Source organism: Takifugu rubripes, chromosome 6 (assembly GCF_901000725.2).
Source record: "Takifugu rubripes chromosome 6, fTakRub1.2, whole genome shotgun sequence".
In the NCBI taxonomy this organism is placed as follows: domain Eukaryota; kingdom Metazoa; phylum Chordata; class Actinopteri; order Tetraodontiformes; family Tetraodontidae; genus Takifugu; species Takifugu rubripes.
Window position 1 is genome coordinate 5297262 of NC_042290.1, and position 23628 is coordinate 5320889.

General features: G+C 50.7%; 1 protein-coding gene and 1 long non-coding RNA gene across 3 annotated transcripts; both read left to right on the forward strand.

The window, feature by feature from the left end:
• The first annotated feature begins 1492 nt into the window (after positions 1-1492).
• Positions 1493-17004, forward strand: smad7 (SMAD family member 7). Of its 2 annotated transcripts, XM_003965169.3 has the most exons (4): positions 1495-3042; positions 3757-3810; positions 6613-6684; positions 16124-17004. In XM_003965169.3, the coding sequence occupies exons 1-4, from the start codon at positions 2577-2579 to the stop codon at positions 16660-16662; spliced, it is 1131 nt and encodes a 376-aa protein (XP_003965218.1). In that variant the 5' UTR covers positions 1495-2576; the 3' UTR covers positions 16663-17004. The 2 variants fall into 2 exon arrangements, with proteins under 2 accessions (XP_011602854.1, XP_003965218.1); XM_011604552.2 differs by lacking the exon at positions 3757-3810 and having other exon boundaries at positions 1493-3042.
• Positions 17005-18600: 1596 nt separating this feature from the next.
• LOC115250161 (uncharacterized) lies at positions 18601-22730 on the forward strand. The gene is made up of 2 exons (XR_003888730.1): positions 18601-19010; positions 21885-22730. It is a non-coding gene; the product is annotated as an uncharacterized lncRNA (long non-coding RNA).
• The last annotated feature ends 898 nt before the right edge of the window (positions 22731-23628 follow it).

Sequence of the window (23628 nt, forward strand, 5' to 3'; positions counted from 1 at the left end):
TATGCATGACCCCTTGTCTGGAAGCAGCGACTGTGTCAATAAATTATAGTAACGGCCTGGAGTGCTATCTGGAATATTAATTAGCCTTTCTCCCCCAATGTGCTGGTTTACTCCACTGTGTCTGGAGCGCCCAGAATATTCCCGATTCTATGACAAGCACAGTCCAGTTGGTCAAAGGACACGTGGAGACGAGGGGACAGCCGAGCGTGGACGGTTTTTAATTAAAGGATCTACTTTCACTCACGCCTAAAAGTTGAGAGCAGCGTGAAAAAGACTCTTTAAAGAAGGAAACGGGTGTAAAGTGGAGAAATGTTGAGTTTCCAGTGCTTTAAAATACAGATTAAAATACAGTGAGGCTGAAATGGGGAATGGGGAATGGGGAATGGGGAAGGGGGGGGGGGTCATAAAGGGCGGGGACATGCGGGGAGAGGGGCTGGGTCTGCATCCACCGTCCCTCCCTGACAGGCTTCCCCTGCTGCCTGATTGCTTCCAGACTCGGGTTCAGTCCTCTGGGCTCCCCGCGATCGGGCCCTCGTTTGCGTGGTGGCGCCAGTGTGGGGGGGGGGTCCTAGGGCAGAAAAAAGAGGGGATGAGCCCCACTCACTCTCATCTTCCCGTCCCCGTCAGCATTATCAGCACCCACCCCCCCACCCCCCTGCCCTGCAGCCAAACAGCCTCCCCCGGACCACTCTGTCTGGAGAGCGCAATTAGGCTACAGAGGAGACACGTATAATTATTAGTCCAAAGCTAAAACAACCTCTGGCTCATGGGAACGGGGGCCTTTGGGTGGTTCTGGGCCACGCTTGAGCTAATCCACCAGTAGAATCCTGTCAGATGGCCGGGAAGTTGGGGGGGGGGGGGGGCGGTTCGTGGTGCATTCGCTGCGCCTGGGAGCCAAACCGCCACAGGGCGGCAGCAGCGCGCTCTCAGCCGCGCTCCGGGCAGGGCGGGGGGCCACAGGGTCTTCTCGGCCCCCCCCCGAGTTCGGTTTAACTGGCGTAACGTCTCTTTCTCTCCCTTTCCCACATGTAAGGCGAGACAGCCCATAAACTTTGACCTGCAGCAAAACCAGTTAAATGGGGGCAGGTTCGGATTATGAGAGGCGACAAACGCCGTCAGGGCTGCGGACGCGTCTTTCCCCGAGTTGATGATGACGCACTAAATGTGATTTGGGGGATTTGAATGTAAATTTAAACACTCGCATTGGAAATAACTGAATAAATTGGATTTTTACCCGAACTATCGCGACCTCAAATCTGTCCAAATAAAGCTGTGAAATGATACAAAACACGATTTGGGTATTTTAAAAAAAGTTTTGTTCTTCGATTTTACTGTTAAGCTCCTTTAGTGACACAGACTTTGTATCGTTCCGTGTAGATTTTCTCACCCAGGCAAGTTTTATTTTCTCTTTTTTTTTCCAGGAAACGACGACTTTGCTTTTCTGTTTTACTAGTTTTTTTTTTTCGTGCGTCCCCGTCTGTCTGTCTGCGTGTGTGCGTGCGCGCGGGCTCGCTGTGGGCTCCGCTTGATCTGTTGTTTGCGCAACACAATCACATTTCTTTTAAGCGACAGGGTGTCTAGACGCACACGTGACCGGGCGCGTCAATGCGCACTGGAGACTGGAGACGGAGCAAGGGCACCCAAACCATCCTCCTCATTTCCAGACGGAGAGCCTTCCGCCCCCCTCTCAGATCACTCGTCGGCTCGCTTCCTTCCACAGCCACACGCAGAAAACTTCGCGACCGAGCTCGGATTGTTTTATTCCAGGGGACGCGGCTGCGAGGCGTCGGAGAGCGGACGCGTAACCCGAGGGTCTCTCTCGCTCGACCCCCCCCCCCCCCCCTCTCTCTCTCTCTCTCTCTCTCTCTCTCTCTTCTAACCGAGTGAGAGATCCGTGGCTGGATCTGCTCCCTGACTCCTGACCAGGCTCATTCTTGCCACATCCTCCGCGGAAGAGTGGCGGTTTTCCAGGACGATCGCGGATAGAAAAGCCTCCGCTGCTCTGCGCAGTCGGATCAAGGATTCTGTGGATTAATGCTCCTGAAGACGGCCGAGCTCCGCTTTTTCACGGGGAAAACTGCGAATGCTTGTCCGCTTAATTAGGCCCCAGTTCGTCCAATTCCCACCACAGCCGCGGCACGTTGGTAGAAACATGTTTTGACGGTGTTTTCTTGCTGAAAACCGCCTGGGAAACGGGTCAGACGGCGACACCAGGCTGCACAAGTGAAGCACGCACGTCCGGGGCTGCATGTCGCCGTGCTGGGGCAGGTTCGTCTCCTATGTTCTCGCCACTGTAGGTCAGCCTTAAACCCTTGGGGAGGGGGTGATGGTTGCTGATCCACAGAGGACGATCTGACCGTCCCGTCAAACATCCGCCGCTTTTCCTCTGATCCAGACCCAGAAGACGGCGACAGACTCTGGCGCATGCTACAGATTCCCTCTGCTTCTCAAGTTCCCAGCTTTTCCACGGTATTTTCTCAGGCTGCTTGTCATTGCCTGGACTCGGATCCCGGAATCTTCATGATTTGCGGACACCATGCTCGTTTTTTAGCCGGGAAACCCTCTTTTCGTCCCGCATGTTTAGGACCAAACGATCGGGGCTCGTCCGGCGACTCTGGAGGAGCCGTGCGCCCGTGGAGGGCGACGGGGAGACGGATAGAGGGACGCATGGCTCCGGGGGCTGCTGCATGGGCAAGACAACAAAGGTGGCCAAGTCTAACGCCGGGTCGGAGGCTGAACTGAAGGCGTTGACCCACTCCATACTGAAAAAGATCAAGGAGAAACAATTAGAGGCGCTTTTGCAGGCGGTGGAGTCCAAGGGGGGCGCCCGAAGCCCCTGCCTGCTCCTGCCCAGCAAAGTGGACGCCAAAGTGGGCCAACAGTCTTACTCTCTCCCCATGCTGCTCTACAAAGTGTTCAGGTGGCCGGACCTCAGGCATTCCTCGGAGCTGAAGAGGCTGTCTTGCTGTGAATCCTATGGGAAAATCAACCCGGAGCTGGTTTGCTGCAACCCGCACCACATGAGCCGACTCTGCGAACTCGGTGAGTCCGGATCGCCTCCGTCAGAAAGTTCTGAAGTCCAGTCTCTCGCCCTGGCTGCGGTTGGGGGACTCGGGATTTCTCGCGTAGACCGGTTCGGATGACATCACGCTCGTGTCTCCGCACTTGGCGTTGAAAACGTGCCAAGCGCCGTTTTTCACTCTTCAGCGCCATCAAATTAGATTTTGTGACACGTTTCATTAAATCAGTCGCAGCCACCCGCGCTCCTGAAGCGCCCCGCAGTTAAAATGACGCGCGCATGCTGATTTTGAAACCTCCATATGACTTTTAATCCGAATGCTCAACTAATTTCAAACCGCCCGTCTGTTTTCTCAACATTTCACAATTGGCAGACGCGATCGCACCGAGCTTTGCAGTCTTTCCACTGAAGTTTCCAAGGCGTGTGTGTGTGTGTACGTGCGTGCGTGCCTGTGCGCGCTCGCCTGCCTGCTTGGCGCACCGGGCCAAAAGAGGCCCGTATCTCAGTTTGTCCTAGACGCTGATAGTGGCCCTCCTGGCGCCAGGCGGCCCCCTGTTTATCTGCCTGCCAATGAAAGGCAATAGCCGCCCGGCCGGCCTCTGCCTGCCTCTCCTCAGCTGAACTGACAGACACAAACCCGCTTCCCAGAAGAATGACAACTCTTATCATAAACTTTAGATCTCTCCCGTCTGTTATTTTATTCTGTTCTCATGCTCTGCTTTCTCTCCTCCGCGCAGAGTCCCCCCCTCCTCCATACTCGCGCTATCCCATGGACTATCTAAAACCACCAGGTGAGCTCCAGCTTCTTCTTTTAAAAACGTCTGTCTGTGTGAAAACGGCCGCAGTGAAACGTCACAATGAGCCGATGTGGTGATTTATGGTAGCGGCGAGACGGGCAGAAGCGCCGGTGTCACCGGGGTGACGGTGGCGGGGTCGTGTGTGTGTGTGTGCGTGCGTGCGTGTTTGTTTGTCCGTCTGTCTGCTGCACGCTGCAGAGCCGGGCCAGACCTAATCAGCCGAATTAATCAGCAGATTAGAGTGGAAGGCTGGCGGCCTGTGGGTGTGTGTCACCGTCCCTCGTCTGTGTTTGGACCAGTTTGTTTTAGAGACAGGAAGAGACTATTTGTTTACACATGTCTCTCCCCCACCCCCTCCACAAGTTTCCTGCCAAATTGTTTTGTGGGCCCACCTGTGCCAGACCACTGCGGTTGTCATCCTACCCCCCCTCAGAAAAGTAGCATCGGATTGATTTGCCGCCCATTAAGTCAGCGCGCGCGTGTGTGTGTGTGTGTGTTGGATTTCAGGCCGTCATCAGAAACGCAGCGCTCAGGTTTGCTGAGACGTGGATGCACATGCTGGACCTGAGAGTTTTTAATTTCCTTAAACGCTCCCCAGTGCCGGCGCTCATTCATCCGTCTTGCCGTGCGTGCGTCAGTGCGGGAGGGAAACAATAATGGGTCAGGGGAACAGCCGGTGGGCCAGGAGAAGGAGAAAGTCGTTTTCAGTGAGTGGAAACAATAGGAAGTCATTGCAGCTGCAGCTGCGGCCCTTCAAAGCCCCCTGTCGCCTGAGCTGCTCTTCTCTGTTTTGTCTGGGTACTTCTGGTTCCTGAAACACCTCTCCAGGAACTAACAGATACTCGTGGCGTGTCAGCGTTTCCTCTGGGTCCTCAGTGACGCTGTGGTTCTTGCTCAACGTAGCCATGCCAACCGTGCCGGTATCCTAGAATAGATTTAGCTTTTACCGAAGTTTCACGTCCACTTCAACAAAGGGACAAATGTGTTTTCAGCCAATCGGGACGGGCCGAACGCTGCAGATCAAAGCTCCACGGGAGGAAAAGGCATCAAATCCCACTTCCTGTGCAGGAAAAATGTATTTAGTCTCTATTGACAAACCATCAAGCGCGTGCAGAATTTGCATAAGCGCTGTAAATGAAGCGACACTCGGTGATCCCCAGCTTGGCTAATGTTTTCTCTGAATGCGTTTTAGAGCATCAAATTAAAAAAAAAACACGCTTCTCTGGCCCCGCACGCCTCTTCTGCATTTTTGCAAAAAGAGGTGAAAAGGTTTCACCTATTCCATCCCATTTCCTCATTTGGTAGCAGTGAGCGAGTGCAGCTGCAGTCGTGGTTAATCAAAGGCGGCTGTCTCTGTCTGTCTGCACCGGCGAGGGCGGAGGGGGGGGGGGGTGAAAGACATACATTAATAAGACAATGGAGCAGACGCACACACATACACACGCCGAGGACAGAAGAGCTTATCATGCAGAAAGACAGGGCTTGTGCCCCGGGGCTTTGCAAGTCTGTCACTCATCAACCCTCCCATTACTGGAGGATGTTACAGTTATTAGCTTCATATCGAGCTATTTCAAACCGCCCTGACATTCAGAAAATCCTGCATAGTTAACTTTAGGTACGCCGTCTCAGCCCGTGGAAATCGGCACGACGCGGGAAAACGCCGGAGTCTGCCACGATGGTTTTATGGCGGCGGCGAGCAGCAGGAAGTGCGGCTGTGCGTGCCAGGGTGCCCGTCCGCTCCGGCAGCAGCGGGCGGCGGCGGCAGCGGTCGATATGAAAGCGGCCCAGACGTAAAATGCAGCCTTGTTTTCAGCTCTGGGGAATATAAATCACGCGCTGTTTGCCCCCTTCCCCCCCCCCTCCCCGATTCTCCTGTTGGAGCCTGCGGTCAGCTGTGATCTGCTGCCCGGGCGCAGGGCTGGCGGCAGGCAGGCTTGGCAAACGCCACGCCGGCACCGTCCACGCGGGGACGTCCAGTCTTCACTTCAGACCTTCTGTGGCTCCGCCCGGTCAGACACGAGGCCAATAAGACAGATGTCAACTCTAGCCGGCAATGCTGCTGCAAATTAGAGCGTCGCTGGTGAATACGAGGGCAGACCACTGACACGGGCTCTTTGTTGAGCTCTATTCAGGTGCCATGTTGAGAAGAGCTCACATCAAGGGCCTCGGTGGGAGCGACGCATTCACATGCAAAGAGGGTGGAAGGGGGAGTCATTTTCTCTTGTCTCTTTGTGAGGAAAATCTGCCCTCAAGACTCCCTTTTTTCAGCCAAAGTAGCCAAGAATACCCTTTAAACGGCCGGTGGTTTCCAATTAGGGCCGGATTTATAGATATTTTCAGCGAAGTGAGCGGGAATTATGCGGCGAGACTCCGAATGTGGCGCTGCAGCCATCTAATGTCTGTGTTTGATTACTGAGAGGGGATCAGAAGTCTCCCACCCAGAACCCTTCACCTCAGCCATCAGCCAAAAGAATACGTCTCTTTCCAGATGAGCAGCCCGTCTGTGCAGAGTTGTGAGGCTAACATTCCTCTTGAAGCAGTGGATTATGGGGGATTATCAGGGGTGTAAGGAACTCGCCTCTGTAAGTCCTCTCGCTGTGCGAGAGCGCGAGCTCCGTCGTCAGCGTCTTCATCAGGCATTGATTTCACAGGATTGATTGACGGACTCGCAGCTGTTGCTTTGCCTCCCGTCGCACACGCACACACACACACACACACACACACACACACACACACACACACACACACACATTTAAACACACCAATGCTAATTCACAGTCTCTCTCCTCCTTTTAGATTCTCCAGACTCTGGACCTTCATCCAGTGACACTGGGGGAACGACATACTCGGCCCCTGTGGGGCTCTCAGGTATGCATTTCTTCCTTGTCTTCGCTCTCCTGTTTTTTTCCTCGTTCCCCTGTTTTCTTTTCCTTCTTCTGCACCTTCCCCCCAGCTCACATCTCCCCTCCATACTTGTGATGATGAGGCAGTGATTGTGGGGCCCCTGCTTCCCCTCTGTAATAAAAAAAAAAGGGTGGGTGGTGTATTTCTCCCACATCCACATAAAATTCCTCCCTTCTGGCTCTTTGAACAACGCTCCTCTCTTCCTCTCCCCTTTCCTCGTCTCATCCCTTCCTCATCTCGTGCCTTTCCGTGTTATGTTGTAATGGAAGACAAACATGCCAAAGAGTTGTTTGGAGAATTTGCTCTCTGCGTGCGCTATTATGAGAAATGTTAGTGTGTGTGTGTGTGTGTGTGTGTGTGTATTCAACTGACATGTGAGTGTTTGTTTGGGTCTGTTTTTGGGTACACCATGTCTGTGTGGACAGCTCTCCTCTGGGGTCGGGCGTGGATAGGAAACCAAGAGATGCCTTTCTCTCTGTCATCTCCAATGCGGGATGTGTCTCAGGCTTCCCTGTTTTCTCCCATAATCCCCTCTGGCAGCCTCGCCTTGCTCACCCAGCGCCCTGTCCCGAGGCTGCAGAATAAGATGGCGTTGATGAGAAAAAGAGGCTGCTCTCTGCCGCCTCGCTTTGCTCTGTGCTGTTCCGTCCTCAGATGGTTCTCATTACTGTGCCTTTAAAGCCTGTTTTATGTCAGTTGGTGTTGGCTGCCCATTCTCCCCTCCTTTGTTTGGGGGTGGCGGGTTAGCTCGCCTGCATGCATGTAGATGTCCTTAGATGGGGGAAGAAACTGTAGCAAGCTTAGCAGAACAGAGGACTACAATTTTCCCACCTGTCAAGTGGACAATAAACAGTTAGATGAACCCTTTGTGCAACCTTGGGGATTGTTGTAATTGCGGGGCCTTTCCCCCCGAACCCGCCAGCCTCATAGTCTCATCTGCAGCCATGACGCAACCGTCTTGGGTTTACCGACAAGAAATAGCGAGAAATGGTTCCTCCAAGTCTCGGCAGCGGTTTGACCGTGGCTGAAAGGGCTGCGCCACGGGCCTTCAGGTGCGTCGCAAGTGCAGGAAGTTTAGGAACATCTTTATTTTTGTCTGTTCCGGGTCAAAAGTGCTGTAAAGTCGGGCCCCTGAAACAGCCCTAAAGCACCCCCTAAGACACATTTTAGACCCATTTCAAACAGTGAAACCCAAGAACTTGAGTCTTTACAGGTGCCCCCACGCTCCCTCCCCCCTGCTCCCTGCAAGCCATACACACAAACCCCCAACCCCTCCCCTGTTTTCCTTCCTGGCAAAGACGACACGGTGGCAGCGGCTGACCCTCCAGTGAATGGACCTCCTTACGGAAAGAGGCAGAACAGCCCGAAGCAGAACGGCCAAAGCGCTCTGCCCTAGTGATTTCCCTGGCAGTACCCAAAAAAGAAAGCAAAAGCTGCTCCATTGCTACTTCCACACCCCCACCCCCCCTTCCCCCTGGGGCCCTGACAAAAGAAACATGGCTCTCCCCGAGGCCTGCTGCTGACCTTCTAATTCACTTGCTCTGCCCTTTTTATGTTCTTCTCCAGACATATTTACAGAGAGGAAGAAGGGAGAGAGGAGGGTGGCTCTGGGGGGAGACTCAGCCAGCGAGACTTGTGTTCTTTGTGTGAGCAGAACTCCTGGAACTTTGAGAACAAAAAAGCTGCTCTGTCCAACCTTCTTTTAAATTTGACCTTGGCCAGGCTTGCAAATTACCCCCACCCCATTCATCCCTCATAGAGGAATCGTTAGGAGATAACCTCTTCCCCCCCTTTTCTCCGTCTCACCGCGGCCCCTCCAGCCTGTAAGGAGTTAAGCGAGTGGCGACAGCGACAAGCACAAATGCAAACTAGGCTGCCTGCCAGGCTACCAGCTCCAAAGCTGCTCTTGCTGGCTCACGTCATCAACTTGGAACAGAGCGGAGAGAGGAGGAGTGGGGGCTGGTGGCCGGAGGCCTGGAGCCTGGGTGTCGAGGTGCTGATCTCGGTTCTGACGGGTTTTAGATTCACCTGGGAACCGAGGAGAGAGAGCGGGAGAGGGAGGCAACGGGATCCGAACATGGGATTAGAGAGAGCCCTGGATTGTTTGGTCATGAATCCGCAGCATGTTGAGTAATATTTGACTAGCATTCGAACGGATATTTGTCCGCTAAGATCAGACCTAACGCCTTTGACCCTCAGATCAGTAGCATGGCTTCATTCTGAGGGATGTGTGAACTCTGGAAATGAAGAGACAGAAATGGGTTGACAAATCAATCGAGCCATTTTTCTACCAGCTAACTCCTGCTATAGATGAGAGGTTGATGTTCTTTTTCTGTCTCGCTTCCTCTGTTAGTGTCCAACACTGCCCCCGAGGGTCTATAGCGGTACTGCAAGTTGCCTTTTAGCATTGGGGAAAAATTAAAATCTAAGATTATGAATATCATTTGATCTCTACTCATATTCTTATTGCCTGTAAACCAGACATATTTTAATCCAACCTCTGAGGACCAGTACTCAGCCATAGTGTGGACACCCTGGTCCTCTTTGAAGGCTAGTTTATAGACGTGTGTGTGTGTGTGGGTGGCGTGCCTGCTGGTGCCATCGGGGACTGACCCAGAGTGCTTGCGTGTAAGAGGATCCGGTGAGGCTGCGGTGACACGCACGCACACACATGCATTTTTCACACACGTACACAACAAGCCGGGGGGGGGGGGGGGGGGGGGGGGGGGGGGGGGGGGGGGGTGAGATAAAATGACCCGGTGTGAGCCCTGGCTCACGGCCGACTGTCACACAGGCGCTTCCTCCCACTGCTGGTTAAATTTAGGCCCGCGTTGTATTCTTACACCAGCGAGCAGTCACCTCACTCGACAGACAGTCTGCCAGCCCTTCAGTCAGTCAATTAGTCATCCAGTGAATCAGCTGGAAGTATAACCTTCATCAGGGGCTCTGACGGAGATTAAATTTAGTCTCGGCACCTCGGCTCATTAAATCAGACGAGTTCTGCTGTCATGTGGAAGCGGAAGAAACGACCTGATTTGGGCCGAGATGAAATCCGAATGTTGCTGTTGCTGCCGTTGTTGTGAACAGGAAGTCAGCTTCTAATTACATTCCAGCCCCACCAAGAGCACGGACAACTTTTCCATGCGTTTGGCTTCTCGGCCTTGTTTTCTGTGAGTTTCGCCAAGGCGCAGATCGCTAAACCGGCAGCAGAAACATCTCGCGTTGACCAACAAAAGCACGACTTACGAGCGTTTTGGCAATTCCTGCTTGTTCCCACAGTTTTATTGGAACAAATTCCCTGAAAATGATTCCAGAAGCATTCCATTTCCTTCTGAAAATCAGACACTTTTACCTACAAGGGTTGGGGTTTTTCCCCCCTAACGAATTAGAAACAGAACGACCCCGGTCCTGCGCGTCTCACCCCCTTCCTCTCGCTCCTTAGGCATTCCTGACTTGTTTGGGTTAGCGGGGAGAGGAAAGGGCCGCGCAGGATATGACCTCATGTCTTTGAGGAAAAGGCGAGCGGATGGGGAGGCAGCCGAGGCCTCTTGGTGACAGAAAACAAACACTGGGGTGCATCAACCAGGGGGGAGAATAGAACATTTGTTTTGCCCGCAGACGCACGTCTTAGGATGAGACGTACCTTGGAATAAAAATACCTCTGTCCAAACGGGACGACTTAGCAGTGAGGAGTGAGCAAAGATGGCGGCTTTGGGTGGAGGGAGGTATGGCCGGCAGTTCTGCTCCGCTCTGTAATTTGGAAGCTGTGCGTTGAGCCGAGCTGCTCCGTGCCGGGCCAGGATCTCTCATTACTCCCCACTTCCTTTCCTTGCACGGCAGCCAAGCCGACTCTTGGCAAGGGACTTAATTTTGGTTTTGGCTGTCCTCTGTTCCCCACCCTGTGTCATTATGCTGCGCAAATCGAAAAAGCAGCACACTGGGATGGCGGAGGATGGAGGAAAATGTGCCTGGGGCCCCGTGTGTGTTTGGGGGGGTTTGCGTTGGTGATTTCGGAGCATCACAACAGAGGCGTTTTTCTAACGCGCTGATTGAAAGGTGGGTTATGCCGATTCGGCTCTGGGCCAGAGCTGGAGGGGAGCCCAGAACAAGATTAACATTGTTTTTCTTTTTTTTTGGGGGGGGGGAGTGGAATTTGACATTACCTCAGTGTGTGTGAGAGCTTGAAGAAGGAAAGAGGAGAAATGCCTCCTTTTGCGGAAATGGAAATAAGTGCAGAGACATTCCTGTGTGAGAACCCCTGTGTGTCTCCACCCTCCTGTCTGCTCATTCATGTCATCATTCTGTCTTTTGTGTGGGTGCATGTGTGACTAGAGGTGTGTGCGAGTGTTTGTAGTCCAGTATAACCACACACACACACAGGTGTGTTGTTTTCTTAATAACAGGACAAAAGCTCAGGCTGAGCACAACTGGCTCTGTGGGATGTCTGCCTTAGTGGTGTTGTTATTAGCTCCGGTGTGGTTGTTCCTGTCAGCCCGTCTGGCCCGTCCACCGGGCCAGGCCGCGTGGCTCCGCGATGCCCGTGCTTGCAAATGTGATCTCATGACGTCAGCGCAGCCTGTCTGGCACCCGGCGTCAAGCTAACCTGTGTTTATTTGTACTGTCACCCTGGGAAATCTGCTCCACCGTGCGTGTCAGTGTGATGAAGTGTTGGAATAATAATTCAGCGGTAGTTACTGAGAAATGAATCATTTATCACTGGCAGAAAAAAAAAGTCTAGTAGAAGTCCTCCAAAATGTGCTGCTGCAGTAGAAAGTGCAGAAGTAAGCGTGAAACGTCCCCACGTTTTATCTGAAACTGCAGAGACGTGAGGCTCGGGCTGCGTTAAGACATGCGGACCGTGTAATTACAGCAGAGACATCCAGTCAGAGAAAATTACACCATCGGTGGAGGCTGTAGGAAAACATTTCTCCGCTTTATCTTCTCTCCGATTGGGGCCGGATGGTTCACGTTAGAGATGGCGTGTCTGCAGCTCGTTCTCCCCGTCTCTGCCCCTGCAAGAGGCGGCAGATCTGTAGATAGCGAACCCACGCCATTTCCCTGTGAGGGTTTCCTGCCATTAGGGCATATTTAGGTTTCCTGAGACCTGGGGGAGGTAGAGGAGCGGTGGCCTTCATGTTGTCTTATGTAACTGCCACCTAAAGAGGTACTTCCTCTGTCTGCAGCCGTCTGTGCGCCTGTGTTTCCCTTTAATAAGTGATGCTGTCGCTTCTCCGTGGCTCTTTAAAAGGCTCGGCGAACACAATTCAAATCATCCAACGCAACAGTAAGAAATAGGCAAACCGTCCATGCGCAGTCGTTGGCCCTGCGCACCCGTGACCGCGTTGTTATATTGATGCGGGATAATGACACTTGGAATGAGTCGCCCGTCATCGGATTTCCTGACACCGAAGAACTGGAACACAGGCAACAGACTCTTTCGGAGGCTGTTAACTAACAGAAATCAATCGCACTACACACTTTTTCCGAACACAGAGAGATAAATGCTGTGGGCGTCACTCCCGGGGACGCGCTCGGGGCCGAACGTTTAAGGCGAGAACAAGCGGAATGGCTCAGGGTTGACCCTTGACCTTTGGAATAGACTTTCCTCAGCTCCAGAGTGGGTGTTGACTCAGAAAATAAGGCACCGCGACGAGTCCCTTCTTCCCTTCTTCCTGTCCCCTCCCGCTGTGTGTGTGTGTGTGTGTGTGTGTGTGTGCACCCGCGCTTGTGTTGTCAACAGGGTCATTGCGCGCGCGCACACACACACACACACACACACACCGATCAATGCGAGACAGTCCTCAGGAGCCTCCTCACTATTTACTGACGTTGATAGTGTTGTGTCCAGGAGTGAAGGTTGAGTGTGTGTGTGCGTGCGTGTGTGTCTAGGTGTGTTCCTCTGTGAATGTGCTGCCCTCTAAGTATAGCAGTGAACTGGCGTGTGCGCGCGGAGTCAGACAGAGGTAATGATTAACCTTTCCAGACTGTGTTCCTGGCCCTGAGAGAAGCACCCAGTCTGTCATCGCCCTCCCCCTCCCCCTCCTTCCCCCTGTCTTTCTGGCCGCCCCTCCTCCCTTCACGCATGTCCGATTGTCTCGGCTAATATGGCGTCCGCTCTCAAAGACTGCGGGCCGTTGAGATCCGCGGGGGAGCTCGCGGTTTGTGTCCAGTTGCCAAATCAGCCTGTTTACACTCTAGGTTTTTCACATAAATGTTTATTTAATAGCGGATATTAACAGCCCCTCCCCCTCTCGCCCACCCCCTACCTAGCAGAGCATAAGCTGATCATCTGTTAAATGCCTAGAGAACAGTGGGGGGGTTGTAGTTTTTCTTTGTCGCTAACAATTTGTGCATTTCTTCACATTTTGTAAAGCCCCTTTAACGATGGCGGTTATCTCTGGTCACATGATGCGCCGTACACTTAGCTGCTCCTGTGTCTCCCACGTCCGAGAGAGTGTTCTTTATGGCGCGTAATGGACAAACAAGGAAAGTCTTTATTTGTTTTTTGTCTCTGGGGGAGGGGGGTGGGGGGGGTTATTGTGGGGCACTCCAGACTGAGACAACTGACTGGGGCACAGCAGGACGAAAAAGGCCCGCGGTGACAGATGGCCTGGGGCTGCCAGCAAGGCTGCTTATCTCCAGCAAGGAGAAGCCTGAGACACCCAGCCAGGCCAGACGGGCAGGTGGGGGCAGAGCCTGATAGACGCACTAATGCACTGATAGGCAGACATCCAGACAGATGCAGAGACAGACACCACAGGCAGCCACGTAATTGTCCAGGGGGCCAGAGGTGACAGGACAGACGACGCCGTCTGACACGCACACCTGAGCGACGATCACCTCAAATAGTGTCAGTCGGTAACTCGAGGCGCCGCGGACGCAGGCTGGGGGAAAAAAACCCCAAACTAGAGCAGATTAAAAATTAAAACTCAGTTAATGGAGACAACCGGGCGTCGCTCAGCTGTGTGTCCGTGTGCGGTGACGGCGGCGCGGCTCAGGAGGTGCGGGCCCCCCCCCCGCTGGGCTTCACGAGGCTCCGCAGGCGGAGCAGCCCTGCCCGTCTGGCTCTGTCTCTGCTAACAGACAAAGCGCTTCAAACAAAAAAAACCCACAAAACTTTTGTTTACCTGCAGGACCAGTTTGAGCCTGACGGTCTCTTATCTAACCGCGGCGCTTGAAAAGACTACCGATAAAAATAGTATCCGTGTGATGTCACGGTAATCTGCGTTTGCCGTGCGGGTAGAATTCTAACAGAAAAAAAATGCAGGCATTACAAGGCTGGGAAGGCTGACTTTGAACCGTGTTAACCAGTATGGGAGGGCCCAACAGAGGAGACGATCAGGTTGCAACTGGCTCTGCTGTTTTTCAGCCGCTCCTCAGCCCTTTCCTTTCATCCCCGGCTCCTTCTTCTCCCCTCTGCGGTACCCACTTCCTACCAGTCTGAGTTTCAGAGGGGAGAGGCGACGAGGGAGGGGAAGCGGGGCAGCCAGTGCCGTCCTGAATAGCAGGGTGTTTTCAGGCTGCAATGACAGGCTCAGACAGGCAGCCTGCTCTAATGACCTCTGACGCCAGGCCCTGTCTCTCTCAGCAATAGCAAACATACATGGGGGCCTCACAGGTGAGCTCTGCCAGCAGGCCCTCTGTCAGCTGTTAAGGAAGCCCGACGCATCTTTGCTCCTTATCAATCCCGGCTGTTCCTGCACGCAAAGCAAACCGGAGAGCAAAGCTCACGCTGGGATCGGAGGCTCCGGCTGACACCAGCCTGGAGACACAAAAGACTTGTTCTGTCTCTTATCTCCAAGATAAATGCCTCTTCCCCCTGCATTTAGTCTAAAGGAGATAGCTGGGTACTGAAATTCCCCCCAGCACCCCGAGAGGACGGATTTACGATATACTCCCTGAGGCTCGGCTCTGACCAACTTCAAAGAACACAGCCCCTCTTGTTTTATGGAAGGCATGCTTTCAGCCCCCCATTCCCTTCCCTCCCTCTCTCTCTCTCTCTCCTCTCCCAGTGTTGTCTCCCACCCCCCTCCTTGTGTCTAATGAAGGCTAATGACAGGCCGCGGTGAGTTCGCGAGGGCCTGCAGAGATCCTACCGCATTAACGTCGCAGTTTGTCTCAGACGGGACTTCCAAATTACCAGTTACATTCACAGCCACCGCCAGATGAGGGGGGGGGTGTCTCTGTCTGATGGGAACTGAAATGGGGCTCTGTTAATTTTTTCCCCTCGCACATGTATTTCCCTTTCCTAGAGCTGCCTTAACCTTTGAATGCGTCTTTCATCGGGGCGGGCCCAGAGTGCTTGCGTGCGCGCCGCGCTGACAGACGCTATAACAATCAGTTGACGACCCCTGGAAGCACGGGAGGCGCTAAAGAACGTCAGGAAAGGAAGCAAAGTTGCTAAAGTAATAGCCGAAATAATACGTAAAGCATTCCTTCTCTTCCTTGCACCGCCCCCTCTGTCTTTCCCCTCGCGCTCCCTCCGTCTCCCTCCATTTCCCTCGCGCCTGACTGGCTCCCACTTTGTTAGCTGGAAGTAGCTGGGAGCCAGATTTCTGTAGAATAGAGATATGAAGGGGAGAGAGGCACACAGGAGGGAGGGGTGTTGGGACTGGAAACTGGAGCAGGGCCAAAGCTACACTTCTTTTATGCTCAGGGGAAACTTTAGACAGCCGTGTCAACGACTCAGGCACCGCCACGCTGGGTGGAGCGGCCGGCCTCTGCGCCACGTGCTCCACCATAGTTGGGAACAGTTTGCGTGTTTATGGGACCCTTGTATGTCTAAGATGGTTTCCAGTCTCCTGCTGCAGGGTTTCGCAGAGAGACAGTCTGGGCTGTCGGTTGACGTCAGCGTGTTGTTGGCTGCGTCGCTACAAAAATACAGCGAGCCAGACAGATGATAAGCATTTAATGCCTGGGTAAATATTGTACTGCGTGTGGACACTTGCCTGCCAGTGTCTCGGAGTTGCTTCTCTTGTCTGTGCTCCAGGAATTCCAGCGTGGTTTTCCTTTACGGCAGAATTTAAGGGATAAGGAAGAAGTTTTTCTTTTCACAGGGATTTAGAAGACTCGGGGTCGGGCCGAGAATGTGCAATTAATAGTTGTTGTCTTTGTTTTTGCATTTGTGCGCAGGAAAAGTGTTTGATGGCTTTCGTGTTTGTTCCACCACAACGTCGCACGTGCTGCAGTTTACCCTTGGTTTCATGTAGACCAGCCTCAAAGTGCCTCTCAAAGGCTTTAGTGGTGATTTGATTTTATCATCACGGAGCCACACATTTCTCTGGTCATCTCAGCGCTTCTTTATCCGCTCCTCTTGTCCCTCGTCTTTACACCTGTAAAGTTTTGTTTTCTCCGTCTGCCTCCGTGCCGATCTGACCATCTCCTCCCCTTCTGTCTCCTTCAGATTCCCTGGCAATGCAGGAGTCTGGTGATCGGGCCCATTGGTGCGTGGTCGCCTACTGGGAGGAGAAGACACGCGTCGGGCGCCTCTACTCAGTCCAGGAGGCCTCTCTGGACATCTTCTATGATCTACCTCAGGGGAACGGCTTTTGCCTGGGTCAGCTATGCTCCGAAAACAAGTCCCAGCTTGTGCAGATGGTGCGGGCGAAAATCGGCTACGGCATCCAGCTGACGCGTGAGCCGGACGGGGTGTGGGTCTACAACCGCAGCTGCTATCCCATCTTCATCAAGTCGGCCACACTGGACAACCCGGACACGCGCACGCTGCTGGTTCACAAGGTGTTCCCCGGATTCTCCATCAAAGCTTTTGACTATGACAAGGCCGGCAGCCTGCAGAGGCCGAACGACCACGAGTTCACGCAGCAGCCTCGGACGGGCTTCACGGTTCAGATAAGCTTTGTGAAGGGCTGGGGACAGTGCTACACCAGACAGTTCATCAGTAGCTGCCCGTGCTGGCTGGAGGTCATTTTCAACACCCGATAGCAGCCGCCCGCATCCTCCTCTCGCCCTCCCTCACACGAGACTCCACCCACTTTTTAACGGGGGTTCCGGTGGTTCACAGAGCAGGAACACTTTAAAAGAAGGACTCTGACGGACTATGTTTGTTAAACGACTAAGATTTAATTAAAGTAAGAAGTGAAAAAAATGTATTTTAATGTTATATATAAATATATTATTAATTGTAAATATGAAGACGTTTTATATGCATCATTATTTATGTATTGTGCAATGTGTTGATGAGAAAAAGAAAACAAGATGCACTTTGCTTAATATAATGCAAAACAAAGAAACGACAAAAATAATTAAAAAAAGATACAAATATGATTTTTTTCCCCTTGTCTCGTCTTGTGTCTGAGCCGGCAGAACATCGGATTTGCGTCTGTAAAACTTTGAATTGAGTTTTGCTGAGGAGCGCGTTTCCATTATCAGACCTCCACAGTCAACAGTGCTTTGATTTGCGACGCTGACAGGCTTTGATGTCACGTCGGGGATCGTTAGAACGTTTCCTTCTGAGACTAAATGAGTCAGACTCCAACAGAGTCATAACTCATTGCCTTTGTTCTTACAGGCTCATTATGCCTTTTAAAATTGCCTGTTTTTTTTCTTCCTTTCTTTTTTTTTTTCAAGGTTATTTTTGGATGAAAGTCTCTCTACCTCTGTCATTAACGGGCCGATGACATCACAGACGGGAAGCGGTAATGACAAATTTCAGGAACCAATAAAAACTGCCTGGCTTCCTGGAGGAGCCCTTTTATTATATTTCTGATTTTAAAGCTTAAATGCAAGCATCATAACCACACTGAACACATAATTAAAGCACCATTTTGAGATATTTTGGACATATTGAGAGGAAAGTCGTAATACGACGACCCATTAATGAACTATTGTGTGTGGGTTTTTTCCTTTAAAAACGACGTAACGGGTGAGATTTCCCTCCTGACAAACCCTTTATCTGCGCGCGCCAGTGTGCATGCGTCTGTCTGGACCTCGTCCTGTTGCTAGTCAGATGGGTGTCTGTGAAGAGGATTACTACTGTAAGCCTGCTTTACCCACACACACACTGTCTCGGAGACCTACATTCACAAGACCCACTTTCCACAGCATCCAATCCTCCCATTCTCTGCACCACTCAGCACGGAAGAGAGCTTGACATTTATTTAGAATAGAAGAGGAGAAAAGTAGCACAGTCAAGGATGGAGACTCGGTGACGAGGCCAGGACCGGAATGGATCACGTGCACTTCCCCTCTGTGCCTTTATCCAAGAGTTAAATAGCAAATTTTAATGTTACACCACATTATTTTCCTTTTGCCATTAGTGTGAGGGTAAAATCGCTTAAGAATGTCTGAAAAGAAGACAAATTATTGTAAAGACTAATAGAAATGGGGCGTCGGGTCTGTTCTTTGACATTACGCACTTTAAAGTCACGACTGTCTGCCTGCCCTTCCAACAATAATCTCTAACCCTGCTTATACAACTAAAGCAGATCGAAGCTTTGTATGCACAGTACGTGTGTGTGTGTGTGTGTGAATGAGGGCTGGCCTTGCATCTACACTACTCTCAGACAGGGTGACCCTGATTCTACCCACAATAATTCCATTAAAACTATTACAGATTTCAGCCTATTGTCATACTGATGTATGTGGAGACACAAAAGCTGTTTGCATAAGCAATGTCTGAGGAACAAAAATGAGTGTTTTGTAAGATGGTTATGGGATTGCTAGATTAAAAAAAAGAAAGGATCAAATCTAAATATTTTTAGAAAACCCACACACACCAGCTGGATTGTTGGATTTGTGATGAGGGCCTTCCACCATTCTTGGCATCGCTCAGCAACAACCAAACAAAGATGTAGATTAAATGACCTGGTAACACTACTTGAGCATTTCAAAAAAACAAAAAGTGGCTCATGATCTTATTAGAACGAATTTAATTTTAGTTCTTTTTAAGAACTAAGCTCACCGTTTTTTCGTTGCATTACAAATTTATTTAAAGTAGTGAAACAGCGCCCCCCTGTTTCAACGGTACCCGTCATTGTGGCGAAGGTGGGTGTAGCACCTCTAGCTGATTATCGTCAAATAAACATACGTATATACAGTACTTGGTGCTCTGGGACCCGGACCTTAAATTCAATGATTTCAGTCTTCAGCGAAAATATTTCAATGTAACAACAAGCCAATTTAGCTCGTTAAGCTAATTTTCAGCTAGCTGCCATTTAATTAGCTACTTTGAGGAGTGAGTGGCGTCTCTCTCAGAAAGCAAATACACGATTTTGGCCTCCCTGGATATTTTTCCATCACCAGGCCCGGATGGCAGAGACAAACCAACAAATGTGAGAGGAATTTCAATCTTCTGTCCGTGTCTGTCTTTGCTTGCTTTTCTAATGAGTGAATTAGTGTGGATTTGGAACATCCTGTCGCTTTCGGACGGTTTGTCCCGGAGCCAGACGTTGTTGCTGGGATTTATTTGCCCTCATTGTTGTGGCCTTTTGCGTGGAATAACTTTATTGCTGCTTGAATAAATTCCCGGATTTCACCAGCATCTATTTAGGGATGCAGGGCCCAAATTATATGCGAATTACCTAATTTAAGGGATAATTTGTTGGAATTGAATAGAAGAGACAGTCCGAACTAGAACTTCTGTGTATTAAACTGTTGATTAAACTATTGAGTTTAATTTCAATTTGGATTACATTTCTATAGAGAGTTACGGAGTAACTAGTGGCTTTAATCAAATTTTTTGCAATGTTGTGTATAAAAGGATTCCCATGTGAACTCGTTTATGTGCACACTATATTTAGATTAAGGTCCGGGTTCTGATCAAGGCAATAATCTGATTAATGTGTTTACATTCACTACAGCTACTGGAGTAGTCCTGTTGACAGCCAACAAGGAAATATGGAGCAATCCTGTGTGTGTCTCTGTGTGTGTGTGTGTGTGTGTGTGTGTGTGTGTGTGTGATGTTGTTTAATGGCAACAAACCCAACCAGGAAGTGGTCCTGCTTTCTTTTACATTTTATATGAGTGTGTGTCTATTCCATCTTGTGTTCTTGCCACACTTTTTGTCCTTTATGCTGCATAAATGTGGCACAAAACAGCATGTGGGAATGTTGGGTCTGATCGGTTAAGAGTAAATTTTAAATATGAGCTGCTAAATTCAATACTTGCTTATGCAGAATTATTGTTTACTTAATTAGAAGGAAGCCTCTGACTCCAGTTTGATCATAAATCAGCATTTCGTGGTTAGAGGGTGAACACATGGGCTGTCCAAGTCGTTCAGAAAGGCTCGTCGTTTTCAGGGATTTTTCCTGGAAATTCCACGTGGGCTGCCATGCACTGCGCCTGTATTTGTAATGCCTGTGCTGGATTTTCATTTATATTTGTGTGTGCAGACCTGGGTGGGGGTGGGGGTGGGAAGATAAACATCATCGGGCTCTGTAGGTGGGGCCCTTATAGCGTGGGTTTGGGTGGATTTAGTGGGGGTTGCTTTGGCTTGTTCTTTGTGTGTGAATGTAGCCTGACCTTTGCACTTTAGGAATTATTTATTCTAATTAGAGCCCCCACCCCATTGAATCTGTAAACATCCTGAAGTAGATGTGTCTGGAAACCACAGCGTTGTTTGGAGGATCCTATAGATTCTATGCAGTTTACACCTATTGGGGTCAAAGGGGTGTCTGCATTGTCCTTGAATTTGTGGCGCGTGGCGCTTTAAATGTGCGTTTGTTTACGTCCCTACTGTAAATGCTCTGTTGACACCATGTCGCCTATATCACGTATGGATGCATGTATAAAATCCTCATCTGCACCAGTAGACACAAAGCCAGAATCCCCATCCCCCGCTTCCTCTTCCCTGGGGGGAGATAAGACAGTCTGTCTATCTGCTTATTCCCAGGAGGGGGGCGGGGATAGGTGTGGGGGGGGGGGGGGGGGGGGGGGGGGGAGCTGGGGTTCTGCATAAAAGGTTATGGAGGTGGTGGGGTGGGGACAGTGCAGCCGTGTTTACAGGAAGGTTAGGTCCACTTCAGGAACTCTGATGGCCCCAGCCTGCCCCGTGGTTTTACCGCACATGCATAATAAAGGCAAGTGGCTGGAACATATGGGTGCACACAAACAAAGTAGGCATGTTAGCCACCTTTGATGTTTGCTAGAAATAACACGTTCAGCGTTTTACCTGAAACGAGCTGACGGTGGCAAGAGCGCAGCTCGGTGATGCCTTAAGAAAAATGTCTCGGATCCTTGATCTCGCACATGATGAATATCGAGTGGGTATTGATCAAAACCCCGGGTGTGTGTGTGTGTGTGTGTGTGTGCGCAGCTGAGATTTGCAAGGTTGGACCTGGGAACTTTTTGTTAGCGAGCGTGCCAGGGTTGCAGCTGCCTCTGCGGGGGGAGTTTTCCAGTCTGGAGTTGTTAATAGTTAAACCTGGTTTGGTGAAGTGGGAAAACTCAAGTTGTTTTGTCCAAAATAAAGGACAAAGCAGCTGTGCTAAAGATCAAAGCAGTTAGCCGTTTAGCGTTTCCATTGCTGTAAATAGTTTGAGCTAGCCTGGAGACGCATCTATGCTCTTTCAGGACATTATTCCATATCCAAACTTTAACTTCAACCCTCAATAGCAACAGTTTTTTCAGCTCAACCAGCGATTGCATCTATGTGCCCATCAGTTATCAGGTGATTGAATTGTTTGGAGCTGATCCGTTGCCTTAAGCCCATCACTAGACTGTCACACTCCTACTTTTTGCTAATTATGATGTATTTAGAATTTGAGTCTTTCATATAATGCCAAATCTCATTTATTGTGCCCTCTCCACACCCACACACTTCACATCACATTAAATCATCACGTATATCTCCCTCTCCGAAGCCCCCTCTTGTTCCGTATACTTATACACCCACTATAACGTAATATTACTATTATAAATCAAGAGAAATGTCAGTGAACACGCGGAACCTTCCCAGTGAAATATGATTGATAGGTGCAATATTGGCATAAGACATGGCTACAATCTCCTCTCCCTTTTCTTTTCTTTTTCAATTATGTTACACAAGAAGAAACATTTCCTTCCTCTTGATTATGAATGTTATCTGTCCTGGTGAGCGTTATACCCTCGCAGACCCCCCCCCCCCCCCATAGCAACAATGTCCATGTTAGACTCACTGTCACTGACGGAGTTGGATTTAATAAAGCAATGTAAATTCATTTTCAAAGGAAGGAAGTTGGCGCGAGGCTCAGGGCACGGCACCCAGCAGGCCCGGCACCCACCAGGCCCGGCACCCACCAGGCACGGCACCCAGCAGGCGGGGCACCCACCAGGCCCGTCTCTGCCACACACCACACGTAGATAAACGCCACCAATGAGACGGCGGGCCCTGAAACTCTGTAACCCTGTGAGCGGCTGGATGGAAGCCCCGCTCTGTCATCAGTAATGGCATTCCTCAGGGCAGCAGGCGGGGTTAATGGCGAGCCCCGCCACATTACCGAGCGCTCCCCCTCACGGTTTGGTGCGAGGTGACAAACGCCTCCATGTGGATTACAGAATTTCTGGCATTTTACAACCAGGTTAGCGCCACAGTGGCAGCGCACACCTCAGCCCCGGAGCGCCGGCGTGAGTTCATTTGGCGGTTGTGCGTGTGAGTGGGCCTGTATGTTTATTCTGCGTGTAATTCAGACGGGGAGATTGTTGTGTAGACTGGAGTAAATGGGGGCTGTGGAATGTGAATGGGGGTAATCACAGCAGACCTACAGGAGTAACCAGATACGGAGGGCCAGACTTCAGAGGAGTGGGAATCCCTCCATGTTGATGACACCACCTACTGAAGGAGACACTTTGGCTGGAGCCTAAACACTTCGCCCCCCCCCTCCCTTATCCCAACCCTCCCACTTTGATAGGGTTCTGATGCTCAAGAATGCAGGAATTTGACTGATTCTGGATTCCAAATGAGTCTGAATTTGTTGCTTCATAAATTCTCGATGTGCAACACGCTAGCATTAATACAGGTTGATGCATTTTTCCTTTTGTGTATTCAAGGCTTATAAATCAGGCCTGTAATTCTCTCCACGACTCCTTGTTTCCTTGACAGCATTGGTCATAAATCCAGACTAGCTGTGTGAGCCAGTTGGAACATAAAAAGGTGACAGGATCTTCTGCACAACAGCAATTCGGCCTACGAGCAAATCCCTTTTAGCATTTAGCTAGCCGCGTTTTATAAGCTGTCAGCCCCCCCCCCCCCCCCCCCCCCGCGCACCAGTATGAAGGCATGCGTGGCTGCTATGACCCTCAGACTGAGAGGGCACATCTCACATGAATGCTAATGCTAATACGCTAACACTATCCTATCATCGCTCACTTCCGCCGTCTTTTTTTTTGAACGCATTGTCCGTTTCGCTAATCTGCCGGGAGAGTGGACGCACACAGGCGCACAACATACACAAACATACTGTATGATGCAAAGGAAATGGTTGATCTTTATCGTTCTTTCTGGAACCGACCGTGACCCCGGCGTCTTCCTCTTCAAAACATCCTGTCTGACAGAGAGAGAAGGAAGATGGAATAGACGATATCATTCTTACACCTTACTGGTCGCTCTGAGCGTTGCTCCACCGCTTGCGTTAGCGTTCCTTTAATGGACACGTCCCCACCTGTCAGTTAATCTATGGGACCCAAATGTAATTTATCACTATAAGAAACGGCCATGTAGAAACACTTAATTGGCACTTTTCACGCCAATTAAGCATCCTCGGGAAAAGAAAAATCATTAATAGCTCACAGTATCCATTACTATTCACAGCAGATTGAGCATTTAAGGAGGGAAAACCCTCATGAAGGATAAATCCTTCAGGGAATGTTTGGCAAGTGTCTGACACAAGCAAGATAGTCAATGCATACACAGTGAATTATATGCATATGCGCTCATGCGTGCACGGGGCGTGCACAGATGCACACACCCGTTTG

Bases quoted from the DNA above. Each gene is read 5' to 3' on its own strand.
- smad7 (XM_003965169.3), top strand. From the start codon at position 2,577: ATGTTTAGGACCAAACGATCGGGGCTCGTCCGGCGACTCTGGAGGAGC. The intron at 3,811-6,612 runs GTGAGCTCCAGC...TCCTCCTTTTAG, and splicing joins GGACTATCTAAAACCACCAG to ATTCTCCAGACTCTGGACCT. The intron at 6,685-16,123 runs GTATGCATTTCT...TGTCTCCTTCAG, and splicing joins GGCCCCTGTGGGGCTCTCAG to ATTCCCTGGCAATGCAGGAG.